General features: G+C 36.2%; 1 protein-coding gene across 3 annotated transcripts in view; it reads right to left on the reverse strand.

Moving 5' to 3' along the window:
- loxl3a (lysyl oxidase-like 3a) overlaps nucleotides 1–6,641 on the reverse strand; it is a 50,691-nt gene extending 44,050 nt beyond the window's left edge. For 2 of the 3 annotated variants that reach the window (XM_056471898.1, XM_056471897.1), the window contains exons 1-3: nucleotides 6,327–6,641; nucleotides 3,293–3,589; nucleotides 561–724 (exon numbers count right to left, since the gene is read on the reverse strand). In XM_056471898.1, coding sequence (XP_056327873.1) covers nucleotides 561–724; nucleotides 3,293–3,587 — 459 coding nt within the window. In that variant the 5' untranslated portion in view covers nucleotides 3,588–3,589; nucleotides 6,327–6,641. The remainder of the gene's footprint in view (nucleotides 1–560; nucleotides 725–3,292; nucleotides 3,590–6,326) is intronic. The other variant, XM_056471896.1, reaches the window with a different exon arrangement.
- Between the last annotated feature and the right edge of the window lie 9,292 nt (nucleotides 6,642–15,933).

The following is a 15,933-nucleotide window of genomic DNA, read 5'->3' on the forward strand; positions in this document are numbered from 1 at the left end:
CTCTCTTTCTCTGGTGAGCTTCCAGCCCACAGACAGACCATCAGAGACTAATTTACTACAAGACTTTGAGCCGGAGCAGAGTGACATTTGCTGTGGACTCGTTATATGTAAGAGCGAACACAGAGGAAAAAAAGAGGCTGTCAAATGAGAAGAGAAGATGAAAAACGAAGAAGGAAAAAAAAGCGCAGTGGAAGAAACAGATAGAAGCTGTATGACAGAAAGTAAATGCATTTTTTACAATGCTGCCATAGGGATGCAATAGTTGCTGAAACGATGAAAAAATGAGTTATTATAAAAGAGTTATTAAAACTATTATGTTCAGAAATGTGTTGAAAATCTTTCCACTAAACAGAAATTAAGCAAAAAATAAACAGCAAGGAGGCAAAAAAAATAAAATAAAAATGCACCATGTGAGTTGCTGCCATGTGATTGGCTGATTGGAAATCATCAACCAATCACTGCGTTAACAAGCAGTTGGATAGGTGTACCTAATAAAGGACCCGGTGAGTGACAGCCCACTTAATTAATTAATTATGCATTTAATTAAAAGGATCTTTTACCTCAATGATGTTGGACTCTGCAAAGCCTGGAAGTCTCTCATCTTTGCAGATGACCCCTGCGTCCTCCTGGTGCGTGCAGTCACTGTTCCCCCAGCCTCGGGACACACATTTCTCAATGCTGTTTTCACTTCCTCCACAAATCACATTATCCAGCCAGATTTTACCTGCAGGGACATGGATGTTTACCCAGATTACAACAAAACTTTTATAAAAAGCAAGCTGATTTGCATCCAAAGAGCACAGACTAAAATGTAAACGAGTTTTTAACATGACCTTATTTTAACGGTCACACTAACTTGGCCTGTCATGATGATGAATTTTTGTTGTGTGATATATTGTCACAGAAATTGTTGTGAAAAGCAATATTATTGTCGTTTTAGATATTTTTTGCAAATGATAAAAGAGTGATTATACACTGAAATTAATATCTGTTAATTAACCGTTTTATGTATTTTGAGATGTGTTTTTATAACTGTCATGTTTGCATTAAAATGTCTGAGCCAATGACACTTGATGACAGATGCTATAAGCATGCATAAAATCATTCACATTCATTAAATGTGTCATGTCATGATTATAAAGGTTTAATGACAGTCTAACAAACACCCCTTCAATGTCATAACAATGTCATCTTTGCTTTAAAAATGTCATAACTGAGCCAATGACACTTAATGACAGTTGTTATAAGCATGCATAACCTAATTCACATTCATGAAATCTGTCATGTCTAAATTTTAAAACTTTAATGGCAGTTTAATGAACGCTCCTTTGATGTCATAACAAGAAATGTCCTGTTTGCATTAAAAATGTCATAACTGAGCCAATGACAATTAATGACAGTTGTTATAAGAATGCATAACCTCATTCACGTTTATGAAATGTGTCATGTCATGATTAAAAAGGTTTAAGGACAGTCTAATGAACACCCCTTCATTGTCATAACAAACAATGTCATGTTTGCTTGATTAAAAATGTCATAACTGAGCCAATGACACTTAATGACAGCTGTTATAAGCATTCATAAAATCATTCACATTTATGAAATGTGTCAAGTCATGATTATAAAGGTTTAGTGAGTCTAATAAACACCCCTTCATTGTCATAACAATGTCATCTTTGCATTAATAATGTCATAACTGAGTCAATGACACTTAATGACAGTTGTTATAAGCATGCATAACCTAATTCACATTCATGAAATGTGTCATGTCATGATTATAAAGATTTAATGGCAGTCCAATGAACACCCCTTCATTGTCTAAGCAAACAATGTCATCTTGGCATTAAAAATGTCATAACTGCACTGATGACTTAATGACAGCTGTTATAACCATGCAAAAAATCATTCACGTTCATGAAATCTGTCATGTCATGATTATAAAGGTTTAAGGACAGTCTAATGAACTCCTCTTCATTGTCATAACAAACAATGTCATGTTTGCTTGATTAAAAATGTCATAACTGAGCCAATGACACTTAATGACAGCTGTTATAAGCATTCATAAAATCATTCACATTTATGAAATGTGTCAAGTCATGATTATAAAGGTTTAGTGAGTCTAATAAACACCCCTTCATTGTCATAACAATGTCATCTTTGCATTAATAATGTCATAACTGAGTCAATGACACTTAATGACAGTTGTTATAAGCATGCATAACCTAATTCACATTCATGAAATGTGTCATGTCATGATTATAAAGATTTAATGGCAGTCCAATGAACACCCCTTCATTGTCTAAGCAAACAATGTCATCTTGGCATTAAAAATGTCATAACTGCACTGATGACTTAATGACAGCTGTTATAACCATGCATAAAATCATTCACGTTCATGAAATCTGTCATGTCATGATTATAAAGGTTTAAGGACAGTCTAATGAACTCCCCTTCATTGTCATAACAAACAATGTCATGTTTGCTTGATTAAAAATGTCATAACTGAGCCAATGACACTTAATGACAGCTGTTATAAGCATTCATAAAATCATTCACATTTATGAAATGTGTCAAGTCATGATTATATGGGTTTGGTGAGTCTAATAAACACGCCCTTCATTGTCATAACAATGTCATCTTTGTATTAATAATGTCATAACTGAGTCAGTAACACTTAATGACAGTTGTTATAAGCATGCATAACCTAATTCACATTCATGAAATGTGTCATGTCATGGTTATAAAGGTTTAATGGCAGTCCAATGAACATCCCTTCATTGTCTGAGCAAACAATGTCATTTTGGCATTAAAAATGTCATAACTGTGCTGATGACACTTAATGACAGCTGTTATAACCATGCATAAAATCATTCACGTTCATGAAATATGTCATGTCATGATTATAAAGGTTTAAGGACAGTCTGATGAACACCCCTCATAACAATGTCATCTTTGCATTAAAATGACCAAAACTCAGCCAATGACACTTAATGAGTTGTTATAACCATGCATAAAATCATCCACATTCATGAAATGTGTCATGTCATGATTATAAAGGTTTAATGACAGTCTGATGAACACCCCTTATAAAAAACAATGTCATCTTGGCATTAAAATGTCATAACTGTGCCAATGACACTTAATGACAGTTTTTAAAAGCATGCATAAAATCATTCCCATTCACGAAATGCGTCATATCATGATTATAATGGTTTAATGACCATCTAATAAAAAACCCTTCAAGTAAAGTGTTACCGTCAACTGTCCATATGCAAATAAGATTCATTCTCACCACTTCCCGGTCCATATTTGGCACTGTGGGACCAGCTTAGTGCCTCCACAAACCCTAGATGGCGACACAGCACATGAGCGTTGGCCAGTGTGAAGTCGTCATCACAGATAGTGCCCCACTCTTCATTGTAAAACACCTCTATCCTCCCTTCATTGTGCTTGCGAGGGTATCCGGCCAAGCGAAACTTTATTTTCCCATCCTGAGATGGTGAGGTGGTCTGGCTGAGACAGAAGGGCAACAACATGCCCCACAGCACCATTGCAACCACCATTTCCCATAATTCACTCCTCAGCATGGCTTGAAAGTGTGAGAGATGAGGAAAGTAAGAGAAACTGAATAAGAGAGTAGTGGATACATTCATTTTATACAGTTGAAGTCATAATTAGTCACCCAAAATTTCCAAATGATGTTAACGGAGGAAGGATTTTTTTCACAGTATTTCCGATAATATTCTTTCTTCTGGAGAAGGTTTTATTTGTTTTATTTCAGCTAAAATAAAAGCAGTTTAAAAATTTTTTGAAAAGCATTTTAAGGTCAAAATTATTAGCCCCTCTTAATTTTTTTTCTCCAATTGTCTGCAGAACAAACCATCGTTAAGCTGAATACAAGTATCTTGAAAAATATCTAGTAAAATATTATTTACTGTCATCATGGCAACGATAAAAGAAATCAGTTATTAGAAGTTAGTTATTTAAACCAACACAGGCTCATTCTGAAAACATAGCCCTATAAACATTTCTGCCCTAGTGAAAAAAACTGCTCAAACCAGCCTAGGCTGGTTGGCTGGTTTTAGCTGGTTGACCAGCCTGGTTTTAGAGGGGTTTTGGCCATTTCCAGGCTGGTTTCCAGCCATTTCCAGCCTGGTCTTAGCTGGTCAGGCTGGGAGATGACCAGCTAAAACCAGCTTGACCAGCCTAGGCAGGCTGGGAGCCCAGCCAAAACCAGCTATGTCCAGCTTAAACCAGGCTGGTCAAGCTGGTTTTAGCTGGTCATTTTCCAGCCTGACCAGCTAAGACCAGGCTGGAAATGGCTGGAAACCATCCTGGAAATGGCCAAAACCCCTCTAAAACCAGGCTGGTCAACCAGCTAAAACCAGCCAACCAGCCTAGGCTGGATTAAGCTGGATTTTTCAGCAGGGTGGAGTTTGTGAATTATTTAGCCAGAGCTACGTGTGGCTGCATTTCATCTTTAAAACGAACACTATGAGGCGGTATGACACTGTTCCTTCTCTTGCTCACCAGCTGACCGATTACTTCCGTGCGGATGGCTTTTCCACTGTTACCAGTTAGTCCAGTAGCTTGACACGTATGTCAGCGGACTTGAGACGCAGAGGGGAGTTGACTGCGACAATGGGGTTCGATTCCAGTGAAGAGCGGTTCCAGAAAGAAGGTGAGACAAAAGCCAAAAACATAAAATAAACTAATAAATAACAGGGTGAGAATGTAGTAAAATCTGAAAATGTGGTAAAAATCAGGCTACCGTAAGGGCTTTTCTTTTTCTGGATTGCTTTTCAAAACATTGCGGTTGGATTTTGGGAACGGGGTTGACAGCGGCTTCTGGTGGATTTACGTGAGAACAGCAGGCGCGAATGGTACTCGCCAGAGAAATTTGAAATCTGAAAAAGCATCCACAGCGGCCTCTGCTGGATTCGTAAAAACAAAAATGCTCCTAGGACGTATTTTGCTCTCTCCAGAAATGCATATAGGGGTACATAACCAGAATGAATCTGGGTTGATTAAAACTTTTATGTTCAGAAATGTAAAAAGTCTTCTGTCCATTAAAGGGAAATTGGGGAAAAAATATTAAATATTTAAAATTTAACAGAAGTGCGAATAATTCTGACTTTAACTGAATATCAGTTGAATAAATGCATAGTGAAAAATACATATAAATGCATAAAATAAATACTGTCACTCCATTTTTACATATTATTTACTTTAAGCACGTACGTGTCAAGCTACTGGACAAAACAGGTAACAGCGGAAAAGCCATCCACACGGAAGAAATCACTTTATGTAGATCATTCCGCTCAACATGAAAGAACATATTTTGAAGCTTCTGGTCCATGAGGACTCATATACTAAACTAAAGTATTTTATTTATTTATTTTACATACTATTTAAGTCAATAGGGACCAGCAACTATTTGGTTATTCACATTTTTAAAAAATAACATCTATGGTGATCAGCAGATTTCGAAACTTTTGTAAACGATGAAAAAAATGTGCATTTTTGGAAGAACTAACTAACATCATTCATAATTTCATGAAACACAAATAGCCCTATATGAAGTTAAGTGTCCAACACTGAAGATAAATCGCTCTTACACAATTTGCTTATTGTTAAGAGTTGTTTTTCTTTGGCTATGTCACACTATCTTTACAGTACAATTCAGTAAAAAGCAAAAAAAATAAAACTTCATTAATTTAATAATTAATAAATTTAGTGACCTCTTATATTTTCTCAAACATCGGACTTCAAACTACATAAATATATCTATTTTTTTACATTTTTGAAAGAACTAACTAACAAACTAGGATGGGATGCTATTAAACACTGTTAATTTGAAGACTAATTAATATTAATAGATTCCTTTTATTGCCAGAAGTGAAATCTCCAAATGTAACTTACAGTATTGTCACAATTTGTGTATTTTTATATTATTGAAACTTGAAATATGCAGTAGTTTCCTGTGCAGAAATGCTAGGATGCTGTTGACATCTGACAACAAATTGAATCTTACACTGTAAAAAGACCTTAGAATATCCCCTTAACTCTGAATATACAGTCATAGTCATGTTTAAGATCATAGTTCTCCTTAATCAGATTAAGTATTATCAGAATCCATATTCATTTGTAGTTTATTCACAGTTTATTCAGTCTCATAGGAATATTGCATGCAACTAAAATAGTATAAATAATATATGATACAATACTGTTATTTAAGAACAAATAAATTGCATGTGTGTATAGATATGTTCGCCAAACATATCAAATAAGGTCAATACAAAAATATTGCACTTAACTCCACTTACCTGAATCTAGAAGATTGTCATATAAGTCAAGTGGTTTTGGGTTTAGCTTAGATGTGATCCCCGCTTGATCAGTACGTGGAAGTTCAGAGCATCAGGAGAAATCACAGGATAGTGTTGATGTCTGTGGAGAAAGAAAGAGAGAGAGAAAGAGAGTTGGTGGCGGGATGCAGAGGTTGAGCTGGGACTGCCGTGTATTTGCTGGTTCACAGGTTTATGATGAGAAGGCAGCAGGTCATGTGTAGAGGTCTCTCTCAGAGTCGGTGAATGGAAATGTCCCGTCATGTCCTCTCCATTTCTGGCAGAATCTGCTTTTGCATAATCTGGCAAAGACTCTTGAGTTACGTGTGCAAGAAATAGGAGGAGGGATGATCAACTATCAAAGCATGTACGACTAGTATTTCTCTTTCAGATTTATATTATTTCATAGAAATATTGACTTGGGAAAAAAAATAAATCAAGTACCAAAAGTTTTAGACAGTAAAATTGAGACGCCTCACCTGTGTAACTGTCAACAATTCACACCTACAACACAAGTCAACATCTGAGAAACACCGCCATCTTTTGGTCAACAGTACAAAGTGCCTGAAAAGTAAGGCTACATTGTCCTCGCGTGGTTTAACATTTTGCTTTTAGACATATTTTACATTTTATTTATTACTTTAAAGCATTTGTTACTTTATTTTTTACTTAATTTAAGCTAATGTCAAATAAAAAACATTTTCAAATTTAAACGGCTGTTTACTAATTCCCACAGTCCGAAACTACTCACCTTTAAAACTCTAATTTATAGAAATGGCCATAATAAGATTAATAATAATTCACATCCAAATTGTTTTTAGCTCATATCCGTTAGCTGGTATTAAGAATAGCCTATATGCGGCGGTTATTATCAAAATAACTCCATATATTGCATGTTTTTAGTAGGCCTATGGCAATCTGCTTAAAACTATTTTGATAGTTTAGCTAAGGTTAGCTCGTTAAAAACACATTAACAGTTTCGAAAATATTTCCTGAATGAATCGTTCTTTTGAGTCGGTTCAATGAATTGGTAGCCACGCCACCACAGTTTGATTCAGTTCGCGAACTTACGATGGCTACTCAACTCGGCCATGCATTAAATCTTTCTAATAAATGTTTAAATAGCTAAGAAAACGTAAAACGCAGAAAACAAAAGAGTTAAATTGGTATTTGACAACGAAAGGTTGACGGCAAATCACTCTCTGTCGGTGATAAGGAAGATTGTTAAGTTCAACGCCTGCAAGTCTGAACTACGTTACAGGTAAACACAAACAGTTTCATCCAAAAAAAAAAAAAAGACTGAAGATGATTTGTGTAAAAAAAAGTACACGAATTTTCCTATTAAATAGTCAAATATACAAATGTGCATACAATATGTAAATGCTGTTTAGAGAGGGGTGAGATCTAAATGGCAAGGTGGAAATATTGACTAATACTATTTTATTAAAATTTTATTTGGCTCGAAATCTCAGCTAGATTTTGCCATTTTGACCACCCCCTGTACTAAATAGTGGATTTCACAGTAAATATACAACCTTTCCATTTGCATTTCTAATTTAGTATGCATTTACATTGTGTAAAAACAATTATAACAGGCCTGTAGCCAGCCTGGTGAAAAGGGTGGTTCTTTTTTTCTCCAAGAATTGACCTTTTTGAAGTTATGCGCCTCATTTTAAATTTAATTATGAGGTGTAAATACTGCATTTTAGTGACATTTTAAGCACAATTTGTAGCTGGATTGTCAGATGGTCATCATACCCACAGCTTTTGATGTACCAAAAATATTTCCTAAAGATTTGCAATAAAGAAATATAAAAAGACTTATTTTTAAAATACAAATTTATATGATTATATTATACATTATATTAATATATCATTAAAAAAAAAAAGAATCTGTTAAAGTCTGTGGCCTATTGTCATTTATTATACAAATAACAAACTGGCACATGTTTAGTCAGAATTTGGCCATTTGAATGATGAAAAAAAAAAATCAAACATAATAATAATGTTGAGCTTCACAATTTTTTTTAACCTCTCTTGTAAAAATGTACATTTGAAAATTCATAGAGGTAAAGTTGGTTTTATATTTGGATATTCCAAAATTCTCCTTAATAATATAATTTCAGAAAAGTATTCTTTGTAAATTATAAATAGGGAAATCATATTAGCAGCAAATGACTATCAAAGTATAGCATTGTTCACAGTCAATTAGATAGTGCTAATGTTGTTTTGAGGTCATACTTGCATGCTAATTCCGATCGAATATTCAAAGTAACATGGTAAACAATATAGAGACTGCTAAATGAACGAATGTGCGAAGATAAAACCAACTTTACCTCTATTACTTTGAATATTCGATCGGAATTAGCATGCAAGTATGGTTTCTAAACAACATTAGCACTATCTAATTGACTGTGGACAATGCTGTACTTTGATAGTCATTTGCTGCTAATAGGATTTCCCTATTTAGAATTTGCAAAGAATACTTTTCTGAAATTATATTATTAAGGACAAAGTAATAATGTGTGAATATAAATCTAACTTTACCTCAGTTGAAAATTCATGGATAACAATAATAGCCAAAATGTTGTTCAAATGAATTTTAATTTGGGCCGCTTTTGGTGGTGCTTTTTGGTACTTTGTATCGGTCGTATTTTTAGGTTTAAGAATAAGGTCCAAGATTTACACATTGCACAGCTGGATGTTGGACCCATGAGAAATAATAGTTTGCAATGGCCAAAACTGATTAGCTGAAGTCACTCTGAAGTGAGAGCCAACAGAGGTTTCCGCTTGGTCTTAAAGCCTTTTTCGATTGATTATTTTCACTATTTATGATGGCATAGCATAGGACAAATGAGCTCATGTATGGGTCAAATTCTTGACCTTTGTCAGTGGGGGTGGGTGTTTTGAACCACCCGAACCCCCCTTGGCTACAGGCCTGCATAAAAAATAATAACCTGGAACCCCTGGTGAAGTTATCAATATATATTTTTTTATAATTTATGGCATTATTTGTGAGTTTATCAGCAGTTTATCAACATTACCACAATCGGAACAAGCTAGATTTCATTTAATATGTACACTTGTTGGTGTTACTGGTTTACTTAAAAGCACTATGTGTTTGTGTGTGTATACAGTATCTGAATATGTACATGGAATTCCAACACGTCAATAATAGTCAATAGTCTTTCATACTCTTATATTGTGGTTGCACCTTTCATTTTTCATGATTTATTAAGGCAGATTGATATGACTGACATTTGTTATAGGCCTTAAAGGCAAACTCATACTGAAGTACCTGCGCTTTTTCTCAAATGCCGCCTCAAAACATTTAAAACAGCTTGACAAGTCCTGCTGTCAACACCTTTCCTCTTCATTCATCTGGACGCGAGGTGTCGACTGCTGGTCTACAGAAACGGTGGTGCAGCGCCACAGGACGCCCTCTCATCTCAGCCTGTAATTTAACTGCAATCGGGTGGGGTGGTGGGGGTCTTGACCGGCTTGTCTTCATTCCCTTCACACCACCAAGGGAAATGCAAGACTGCTGCAAAGAGCTGTCATTTGCTGCCGTCTCTCACTGTTCAGTTTTTATACACACATTCCCAGGCCTATAGAGATTCTTCAGCATCTGATTTTGATTATTTTCTTTTAACATTTTGTTTTTTTTTAGCATTGTTTGAGCTGCTTAATTTAAACAAAAGTGTAAATGTGAGGACTAATAGCGTGCATCTGAAGGTGAAATTAGATTTTAAAGAGCCTCATTTATGCATTAAAAAGGTCATATTTTGGTTTTGGGGGTCTCCAATACAGTCTGACATGCATGCAAAAAAGGTCAAGGTCAAAAACACATTCATTGTCTTATAATATGCTTTTTTTTATACCTAGTTAACCCAACGACTCCCATATGATTTGTTCAGCGATTCATTTGTTCCCAAACCCCTCCTTAGCGTAACCTCCTTAGCTAATCTGCTCTGATTTGTCCGATGACCCAGTCAGCATGAGACAGAGAAATGCCCACCATGGCTTACCAACAACTTTAAAGTAGTCAGAGTGCAGAGTGTATGTGTGAGCCCATTGCAGGGGTACATTAAAGCAATGCAGTTTAACACCAGCATATTGCTCTATTTTTAGCCATGACACACATTTAGTATTAATCCAAGCTGAATTATTTTGAAACTTGACCACCGCACGTGTGTTGGAACAGCTGACGATGGCCATAGCAATGACAAACGACAGTGGAACACGAGCTCACAAACGCATTTAAATCTGTAAATAAAGCGGCACACGTCGCGTTTTCAACGTGGTTTTAGACACGATATGAAAATATAAAGAGTTAATCAGATACAGTACAAGCGGTTACAAGTAACAAAACACAATTAAATACATGATTTGCAAGCTAGAGATAACAAGGAGGCAACCATTTTAATCACACTTAAGTTACTTACTCTTGTGAAATGGAGGAAGAAACTGATCCATGAACTGTGTACTGTAAAGTTCCTGTCAAGCTCTGACAAAGTTCCATACATCAGTAGTCTTTTCTGATCCTTCCTTTAACAAACGGCCGATGAATCCCCCGTTGTAAGCATGTAGATTGCTGAAGCAAAAATGATGGGAACACAGCACAAGGCTGGGGCTAGGGCTGCACGATTCTGGCTAAAATGTGAATCACGATTTTTTTTTTTTGCTTAAAATCAAAATCACGATTTTCTCATGATTCTGTAGATGTAAAATAAAAGTTAATATTAGCTCTATTGTTGCTTAAAATGCTACATTTTGTACAGTCATTATGGTGGACTTGAACAGACTCCCAATATGTCCTGTTTGTTAATTCACAGTAAAATGATGACATCAGAATACAATTATTCATTATTATAAAGTTGAATTATTATGTTTGAGACGTGCTTGTCATTTGTCATCGATAACATTATAAGACCATTTGTTTTCACTGGTAAAATCAGTCATTTGTCATTATCAGATTCCCTCTTGTGTTATATTCAAGATTATATACCTCTCAAAAAATGTTGCAACGACGCGTAGTGCAAGCTCTGTGATTGGTCGGCTTGGTAGCGTTGATGAGTGTGGGCGGGACCGAGAGCCATGCAAGCTCGATGGAGCTATTGTTTACAAGTGTCGAGTCCCGTGAAAGAGCTTCAGATGGAAAATTTTGTCTTTACCTCATGGTTAAAGTTGTTGCATGTCCGCCGGTTCCTTCCTCAAAATGAGTTAGTTTGAGCCACTTGTACATTAAGGAAGCGTTCAGAAAAACAAAACACCAGCGGAGAAACTCAACACAGAGGAACATAAACACCTCACTGCCAACTAGCGTTTCAGAAGTGTTATTGCAGAGCAACAGAAACCGTGCAGAAGTATGAATGCACAGCTTCGCGCGTTGCATGCGCCGTGGGTCACGTCGATCACTTGACACAGAAGTATAAACCAGGCTTTAGCTGGATATTTCACTTCACTTAGAGCTTTGTTAGACACTACATGGAAGGGCGTTTTCAAAACCCATAATAGAGGCTCTTTAATATTTTAACAGATATTAATTTGATTTGTACTTGCAAAGCTTTGTGACAATAATGTTGGGTTGGGGTGAAAAGTAAGTATATTTTAGTGCAATTGCTAATGTGTTCTGAGGGGTATTGCACTAGAGATAAAGCTGGGATTTGGGATCAAGCTATCCCAGCTATATTAAGCCTTGAAAAGTTGCAAGACAGCAGGCTAAATTAAGCTACTACTAGATTAGATTACTTCTTTGCAGCTAGCAACCAGGCTAGATTAATCATGTTAGTTTTGCTGTCGGAACTAGAAATTAATGAGTTTTACAGTCACTTTAAGTTCTTAGCCATTTATATATATTTTCCATCCATTTGTATGTTCAGTTGAATTAGCAATAATTTTATGTGTTCATATATGGCCATTCGGCGACGCGGTGTCACCATGGGTAGCACCCTCGCCTCACAGCAAGAAGGTCGCTGGTTCGAGCCTCGGCTGGGTCAGTTGGCATTTCTGTTTGGAGTTTGCATGTTCGTGTGGGTTTCCTCTGGGTGCTCTGGTTTCCTCCACAAATCCAAAGACATGCGGTACAGGTGAATTAAGCTAAATTGTCCGTAGAGCATGTGTGTGAATGGTAATGTATGGGTGTTTGGGTTGCAGCTGAAAGGGCATCCGCTGCGTAAAACATATGCTGGATAAGTTGGCGGTTCATTCCGCTGTGGCGAATCCAGGTTAATAAAGGGACTAAGCTGAAAATGAATGAATGAATATGGCCGTTTTACGCTATTTCAGGGCAATTCGTAACTTTTTGATTAAGTGGCTAATTCGAATGAATTTACATGATCTTATTTGTACAGTTTGGTATGATTTGCTCATCCCCAATGACGGTTGGTTTTACTAACACTAGCAAACATAAATAAATACCATAATAAATGTATTACTAATAGTTTGTTCATGTTAGTAAATACATTAACTAATGGACCATTATTTTAAAGTGTTACTAAATTGTGTTTTAAACGTGGTATCTGGATTGAAGCACAAAATGGTGAAATATGTCAACTCTGTTAGTAGTTTCGAGGTTTAATAATAAGCTTAACTACAATGCATAATGTTCCAACAGCGGTAAGATTTTACACATTAATTTAATCTAAATTATAGATTTGTTGTAAATCCTTCCAGTTCATGGACAATGAATGGAAAATGTTTGAAATGTACAGTACTTGCAATTCTGGAATGAGTCATGTCCTCATTATGCCTAAAAACTAGTACCATGTGGAGAAACCTCATCAATTTTTTTTTCAGTTAATTTTTTGTCTTATTTTTGTTCTTTTTGCATATATGCACACACACACACATATATATATATATATATATATATATATATATATATATATATATATATATATATATATATATATATATATATATATATATATATATATATATATTTGTATGTATGTACCTGTATATGTGCATATATGTACGTAAAATATAGGAAAACGGCCAATTTTATGAATTCTAAACATAGGTTTCTATCAGGGTCTGCAGCGGTCCGCGGCGCCCAGCCGTCGACTTGAGTGTACCCTGATAGAAACTTATGTTTAGAATTCTAAAACGCATGCTAGTTAAGATCCCAGGGAGCTTCTGGGATCGCGAGAAATGCAAACGGCTGAAGTATAAGGTAGACTCAATGAGAAGTACACATGTTTGCAAACCTACCTAAAGATACAACCAATAATTCCAATTATAGCGATAATGTGGAGAATATTGATCTTGTGTTGAGCCCAATGAGCCTTGCATCTAAAAATAGAGCTAGGGTGTTCCTTTAGTGATATCGCTTCGACTCACGCTAAAAATGGCAGACGTGAATCAACAAACTGAGGATATGATGATGCGCCTGTCAATCAATATTGGTGGGCGGGGGGACCGCACTCCTACGTAAATCACTGAGTGTGCTTATATCACCCCAATATGACGGTCTATACACCATACATGCACATATGTCTGTCCAAACAGCTTGAAAAGTAGATTTTTTACCATAGGTGCCCTTTAAAAACCTATACCAACATCCATTTTAAAACATATATGTTTATATAGGTTCTTACCGTGTGTGTAATAATCACAGACACTAGTTCATGTCACAATTGGTTTAAGTATTACGTTTTATTTATTCATTCAGAAATTGCCAAATTCTGTAACAATCTGCATTGTTCTGTAAATTTTGTTGTGTTGAAAACCAACATTGCAATCATAGGGCTCTACAATAACAAATCTGTCCAGCAGGCGAATATTACTCGCCTAATAGCACACCTCAAGCAGACGCTCGATCTGAGGCATCAATTATGTCTATGGCACAAATGCTGCAGAACGAGTCACATGCCAAAGCACTTAGTATACAGGCTCTTATATTATGTAATCATGTCTTGCTGTGAATGGCTTTTTTGTGTTTGATTGATGGCAATTGTTCAAATTCTGTATCTGTTTGTAGTCGTTAATATGTTTTGCTGTCATAACATGGCAATTTAGAGCATTATATTTCACTGTCAGAACAGAAAACACATTTTTAAAAGAAACCCGATTAGGACAAAGCTGTTATTGCGGCATATCTGCATATAAATGTGTCTTTCTCTGTTTGATAAAGCTCTGCATGCTGAATATATGACATTCAGTATGTCATATGGACACACAGTGCTGCATACTTAACAGGCAGTTTACCTCATGAAGGATTATTTCAGAGGGAAGGTCAATGTCACTTCTATGCCATCCACTATAAAATCAGCCACGCATGCTGTCTTAAGTAGCTGATGAACAGCTTTGTGTGCCGGTCTGGATGATGTCTCTCAGAGTGTAATCATGGAGGGAAGTGTGACCATGGACTCTCTGTGGAGTTGGAATTAAAGGAGAGGATGGATGGCATCAAGGAGACAGGTGAGGAGGTGAAGATGTTGCGAAGTGAACATGCTGAGGAAAAGGTAAGTGGCGATATTGTGAGTCATTGCTGTTGCTAGGGATTAATGTGTTGCTATGTGGTTGCTAGGGTGGTTTGGTTAAAGCGAGTTAAGAGCGAGTCTTTTGGTAGATTGTTTGGGCCTTTTTATTGAGGTAAAGTTGGCTTTATATTTGCACATTTGGACTTTCTCATTATTTGCAAATTCTAAATGGGGAAATCATATTGGCAACCAATGACTAAAGTACAACTTTATTCACAGTCAATTAAATAAAGCTAATGCTGTTATGAAGTCATACTTTAATGCGATTTCAGACCCTTTTCATAGTAGGGTGGTCAATAATATAGAGACCGTTAATTGTAGGAATGTGCGACTATAAAAACTTTACTTCAATCCATTTTATAGCATCCACCAAGCGTGATTGCTGGGTAAACTGCCACGATCATCCTTGTCTTAGCAAGAAAAATACTGAGCATTTTCAAAAGGAAAAAGTGAAATGAGGTACATTAGCTGCTGTATGTTTCCGTCCATTTTAGACCACCACATAAAAATGTTTAATGGAAATTACAAGATGTGCATAATTAAAAAAATAAATGCATTAAAATGTGCACAACTTAGTTGGATGAACATGATTCGCTAATGGCCCTTTTCGGTACCGGTCACCTTTATCAGAGTTGCGTTTCCACTGCCAAATGGGTACCAATGGTACCCTTTTGGGTGGCGTGGTGTTCGTCAGAAGTTGACATCGTTCTTGCTTGAGAAAATGTCAAAGTAAAGCTGTACGGGTCGTTCACATCATACGAGAAGTTTTTTGAGAGAATCATTTGCTCTTTTGTTTTTTTGAGCTTCACTCTTGTGTTTGTCCATTTCTGAATGAATCGGATGTCAGAAGCACTTTAATTATCATGTGCATATTATTATCATCAGCTACAGACTCTAGTATGAGGTGCAGGCCTGGTGCTTGCCAACCACAGAAGGGGGGCTGACAGAAATCCCAGGGCAGGGGGGGGGGGGGGGGGGGGGTGGGATTGGCTATCAACTTTTGGTTTTAGCTTGGAGTGAGAAATTTAGCCCCGCCCACATCACCAAGCTACGCACCCTTTATTTATTTATATATATATATATATATATATATATATATATAT

Source organism: Danio aesculapii, chromosome 14, assembly GCF_903798145.1.
Source record: "Danio aesculapii chromosome 14, fDanAes4.1, whole genome shotgun sequence".
In the NCBI taxonomy this organism is placed as follows: Eukaryota; Metazoa; Chordata; class Actinopteri; order Cypriniformes; family Danionidae; genus Danio; species Danio aesculapii.